Genomic DNA, 5,401 nt, shown 5'->3' on the forward strand with positions numbered 1-5,401 from the left:
ATGCACAAGGCTGGAACTGAGAGGCTCCTCTCCATGATGGTGTGATGGATTTCCCTAGGAGGCAGCAGCGGAGGGGCAGAGGCGCATGCTGCAATAGCCCTGCTCCTGCTGGGGCTTCTCCTAGGGGGCTCTTGCTGCCTCTCGCAGGTCTCAGGTCCACGTGCAGCTGCAGGCTCCGGGTTGCTGCTGACCGCAGCATCTTCCAGAGCCGCCCCGGGGGGTCCTGTGGGCAGAAAGAGCCTGTTAGCAACTTCTACATGGCTCTCTGCAGGAAAAAGGGGTCTTTGCTGGTGGGACCACACAGCCCTGGTAGATGGCAAGATGCAACCTTAGCTCTTTGGGAGGTGAGGAGCATTTCAGGAGACGCAAGAGCCTGGCCCAGGGCAAAGATCCTGCTCAGGCAGAGTGCAGTACTAGCCCAGAGTGAGCAATGCTGCAAAAAGCTGAGCTCTACCAGGCTTTAACATCAGGGCTCCCCCAGCTGCACAAGCAGGGTCCCCCACCCTTGTGTGGAGGCAGCATGGTCCTTCTCAACTTCTGGCAAATGCTGCCAGACTAAAGCCCTGCCGGGAGCCAGTGAACCCTCTGAACACAAACCTGCGGAGCTGCCGGTGTCCTCGCAGGGCTCCTCAGCAGAGGAGCTGCCAGGGAAGGCCACGTCCTCCCCGAATATCGCTGCGTGGTTCTCGATGAGGACCTCCACTAGCACGGCCACCTGCACGCACAAACCATGGGCGTCAGGCAAAGGGCTGCAAAGGCATCAGCGATGTTTGCTGCTCCCCACTGCTGTTTCTGTTCCCAGAGCTGTAGCTCTGCGGCTGCAGTCAGAGCTCTGCCTGTCAGGTTGCAGGTTGCCAAGCGCAGGGGCACCCCCACGCTCCCAGGGGCTGCTGCTGCTTTTGCTGTGGCTGTGGGTTGTGTGGACCTGGCTCAGAGGGGCCCAACGCGAGAAGCTCCCTGGCAACTTCCACACACCTTGTTGTTCATCGCAATCTGCAGCTGCAGGGGCAACGTGCTGTCCAGGCCTGGACCCAGCATGCTGGGCCCGATGCAGATGGCCAGGTTTCTAGAGGTCATCTTGTTGGACGCTGCGCTCTGACTGATGTTGTGGAGCGTGGCAAGCAAGGTGCGGAGCAAGAGGCGGTTTGCCTGGGGCAGTTCTTGAGCCACCCTGTGTGAACACAAACACAAGGCACCCTGACTTCAGGAGGCACTGGCCGCAGCTTCTTGCTGTGAGCAAGAAGTCTCAAGTAAACTGCCACAAATGATGGTGCCTCCTCCACAGAGTATAAGGCCACTGCTTTCTGTCACTGCTTTACACAGGTCCTACGGGAAACGCACCAAGGGCAGCTGAGCAGCTGCTTAAGTGCAAGTTCTGGAAGGGCAAGATCTTGACCAAAAGGCAGGTGTCTCAGCACAGTGCTTGTTTTTCAGGACATGGACAGTGTGAGGAAAGGAGACTTTGCCAGGAAATGCGGTGGCAGGTTTTGCAAATGCCCAACAGAACAATGGGTCTTTGCGGGAGTCTGCCCATTTCCAGAGAAGGCCCTGAGCTCTCTCAGGCACTCCAGAACATTAGCACTGCCTACAGCACTTACTCTTTGAGCTCTGCAATCTGCTGCTCCTTGCCTGCCATCTCCAGAGCGAGCATCCACCTGTCGTAGAGGGCCGACGACAGGAGAGTGGACGGGATGTTGCGCAGGAAATCCTGCAAGGCCAAGATATGGAGATGAGGCTTTGGAGGCACCCAAAGAGGGAGCATGCGTAGCACTTGGGCTCCCCAGGAGGCGGCTTGCTTTGAGCTCCCTGTTCTCCAACTGCACAAGCAGTGGGCTGTGCGAATCCCTGCCCCTTCGGCACAGACTTGGCTGAGTGCAAAGAGAGTCCTCGTGCCTATCAGACTCCATTCCACCCCAAAATTGCCGTCTCCCTCCCAGAGGGGGCAGCTGGGGACAAGGAGGAGGTGGAGAAGGACTGAGCTGCAGGGCAGAAGAGGTCACCTTTAAGAGAGCAGCCAGGAGGTTCACTGGCTTGCTCTCTAGGTCCACATGGATTCCTGCGTTGAGGGCCTGCCTTAGCTCCCGCCGATCTTTCTCGCTTGCAGCGATGCGGAAGATGCCCTCTGTGGCAGGTCCCTCCCTGTTCAGGATGACTAGGAGATCCTGCCGGGAAAAGCAAACAGAGGGATTCCTGGGGTGTAGAAAGACCGCTAGTGATGGGAGCTTCAGGCCTGGCCGCAGAGAAGTGCGTGTGGAGGCCAGATCCACACTGGTCTGTTTGACATACCTGAACTGGCTGGGGAAGGCTCCCCTCTTCCCCACAGAGCCGTTCCAGAGGCTGCCCAAAGAGCATGCTCTGGAGGACAGGCTCTGGCTGCTCCGGGCCGTTCCCGCCGGCAGAGCTGCGTCTGCGGGTAAACGGCCACCGGAACCTCCTCCTCCGGGGAGGCCCGCGAGCTGCTGGCGAGAGGAAAGCAGGAGTGAGCTTCCAAAGCAGGGGCAGAGCTGTGTGCGAGCAGCGCCGAGAGCTGCCGCCTGCGGAGCAGAGCAGAGCAGCGCGGGGCTCTGCACGGGGCTCCGTGGGGAGCGCTAAGGGAGAGGGCAGCTGCTCCGCTGCTCTTCCCAGCCCACTCACCGGGCACATGGCAGAGTCCGTCCTCAGGAGCTGCGGGGACCACAGCAGCTCCTTGTGCAGAACCAGCCTGCAAGAAACGGGCTCCGTTCACAGGGCCGCCCACAGCAGCGAAGGCTGCAGGAGCTCCGCAGAGCCAGCCCTGCCACCCACAGCCCCCGGGCGCTTTGCGGGGCTGGAGGGTGCTGCGAAGGAGCAGCCCCGCACAAGGTGCCCAAACGTGGCCTAGGGCAGCCACTGGCTCTGCCTCTGGCTGGGGCAGCTTCTCCCAGGCTGCCCCACTGGGCAGCAGCCGCTGTCTCCAGCCCTTCAGCCCCTACCACCTCCCCTGGGAAACACAGATATCTCCTGGCAGCATCCACAAGGTGCTGGCAGCTGCTCACCTCTGCCAAAAGGGAGGATTTCCTGCCCACAAGCTCAACGTTGGTGCCATGCACCATGGAGCCAGAGGCCCCAGATGAGGCCTGCAAGCTGGGAGCGGGGTCGGGAGAGCCCCGCGTGCCGCAGCAGATGAGCTGCCCCATGGTGCTGCAAACGGCCAGATGACCACGCCGAGCAGCACCAGGAGCTGAGCAGGCCTCAAAAAACACCGGGACCACTGTCCCCCGTGCGTAGTAGTGCCACTTAGCTGGGAGTCCAACTTCTCCCTGCTTTCTCACACCGGCACAGCAACGCACGGGGCACGGGTGGGCGCTGGTGGCAGAGGCCACCTCTGTGCCACTGACACACATTGTGACACGGTGGCCGCTCTGTGATGTGCTAGGGAGCAGGACACAGGGGCGGTGGGGGCACAGGGCAGCCTGCCTGCATGGCTGCAATGGCCCTGCAGGTCCTGGCACAGCTAGACCAGCTTTGGAGTTGTCCGGCAGGAGGACCTGTTCTCGGTACAAAACCAGGGCCCAAACAGTGCCCCAGAATCCCAACTTTCACACGTCCTCTGCACTCAGTCAGCCTAGAGGTCAATGTCCTCTTTAGGTGTCTCAAGGTAGCATGAACGCATGGAAGGGAAAGTAAAAGAACTACCATCTGAACTTGTAGGATAGAACTACCAGATGATTCTTATTTGGCATTCCAGAACACATGCACATATGCACCGATGGCAGTATCGCCTGCAACAAGGTCGGTGTCTTAACTGTGTTGGGCATTGGTTGATGAGTAGCAATAAAAATAGAAAGACATTGAAACGGTGAAAGAATTGTTTGTCTGGAATAAGGCATTAACTACAAATACCTTTTCATTTCAGTTTTCCAAGAAGAGATTTTGGGCTGACAATAATCTGGACCCACTTTCTGATCCTGGGCTCTTTGGCAGGGCTCTTTTTTTTTGCTAAGGCTTTTCTGTGTTGTAGAATGGCAAACTTCCTTTCAAATTAACTTTATTTCTGATCTTCCCATTACTATCTCAGAAGTGGACTTCAAGTGAAGCAGCTGGCTTGAACAAATTCAGAGGAAATAATATTTCAGCAGAATAGAAATCATATGTGGTCGCTTTAGGAGCTCCCTCTGAACCTGACATGTGTGCCTCTTATGGCCTCTTTCACCCTAATAATGTTAATGGGGCTTGGATTGGCTTGTGACATTAATTATTTAGGGTCATAATCAGCAGTTAAATCACATACACCTTCATCAAACAGCTCTCCGCTATGGTAGAAATGCTCTGTTGTGAATTCTAGTCTATTCCTTGGATAGTTCTAATGTTTTTCTCCTCGATTCTGCAGCTGACACACATTGTGACACGGTGGCCGCTCTGTGATGTGCTAGGGAGCAGGACACAGGGGCGGTGGGGGCACAGGGCAGCCTGCCTGCATGGCTGCAATGGCCCTGCAGGTCCTGGCACAGCTAGACCAGCTTTGGAGTTGTCCAGGAGGAGGACCTGTTCTCGGTACAAAACCAGGGCCCAAACAGTGCCCCAGAATCCCAACTTTCACACTTCTTCTGCACTCAGTCAACCTAGAGGTCAATGTCCTCTTTAGGTGTCTCAACGTAGCATGAACATGTGAAAGGGAAAGTAAAAGAACTACCATCTGAACTTGTAGAAGACCCCCAGATCGTTCTCATTTGGCATTCCAGAACATCTGTGCATACGCATCAATGGAACTACCTCCCACAACAGGGCAGATGTCTTAGCTGGGTTGAGAGTTGGTTGATGAGTAGTGAGAAAAATAGAAAGACGTACTTTTAAATAGTGAAAGAATTGTTTGCCTGGAATAAAACCATTAACTACCTATGCCTTTTGACTCAAGATGATTGTGACTTCAGTTTTCCAGGAAGAAATTTTGGGCTGACAATGATCTGGACCCACTTTCTAATCCTGGGCTCTTTGGCAGGTTCATTGTTTGTCATCCTGTTAGGGACTGCACAACCCAGGTGCTCTATCTCAAAGTTCAGGATTTGGGCACTTAACCTGGTTTCCTAGTTTTCAGATTACATTTCCTTGCACATGTTCTTCAAATGCTTTTTCGGTAAGCAACTGGGTGCTCTAAAAACCGGAAAATTACAGGTATGAGAAGGGATGGCTCTTCCTTTCTGCTCTTCCTTCTCATTTATCATGACTGTAGTGATTGCTCAGTAGTAAGGATAGTGAAAAAGGAAGAAGCATCCCCCTCCAAAGAGGGTTGCACAGTGCTTTCCTTTGCACTAAAATAAAGGGCTGCATGATTGAGAGGTCTTTCGTCTCTGCAAAAAGTGAGGTAGGATTTCATAGAATCACAGGATGGCTGAGGTTGGAAAGGGACCTCTAGAGATAATCTAGATGATCCCCCTGCTCAGGC

At 55.0% G+C, this 5,401-nt stretch overlaps 1 protein-coding gene across 1 annotated transcript in view; it reads right to left on the minus strand.

Annotated features, from left to right (window-relative positions):
• The window catches only part of LOC148592897 (T-cell activation Rho GTPase-activating protein-like), a 3,426-nt gene extending 271 nt beyond the window's left edge, over positions 1-3,155 (minus strand). The window contains exons 1-7 of the mRNA XM_088533257.1: positions 3,015-3,155; positions 2,287-2,484; positions 2,001-2,162; positions 1,599-1,708; positions 976-1,171; positions 598-715; positions 1-223 (exon numbers count right to left, since the gene is read on the minus strand). The exon at positions 1-223 is cut by the window's left edge and continues 271 nt beyond it. Coding sequence (XP_088389383.1) covers positions 1-223; positions 598-715; positions 976-1,171; positions 1,599-1,708; positions 2,001-2,162; positions 2,287-2,484; positions 3,015-3,155 — 1,148 coding nt within the window. The remainder of the gene's footprint in view (positions 224-597; positions 716-975; positions 1,172-1,598; positions 1,709-2,000; positions 2,163-2,286; positions 2,485-3,014) is intronic.
• Between the last annotated feature and the right edge of the window lie 2,246 nt (positions 3,156-5,401).

Source organism: Tinamus guttatus, unplaced genomic scaffold (assembly GCF_059628265.1).
Source record: "Tinamus guttatus ecotype Peru unplaced genomic scaffold, ASM5962826v1 Tinamus_guttatus_pri_ptg000489l, whole genome shotgun sequence".
NCBI classification, from domain to species: domain Eukaryota; kingdom Metazoa; phylum Chordata; class Aves; order Tinamiformes; family Tinamidae; genus Tinamus; species Tinamus guttatus.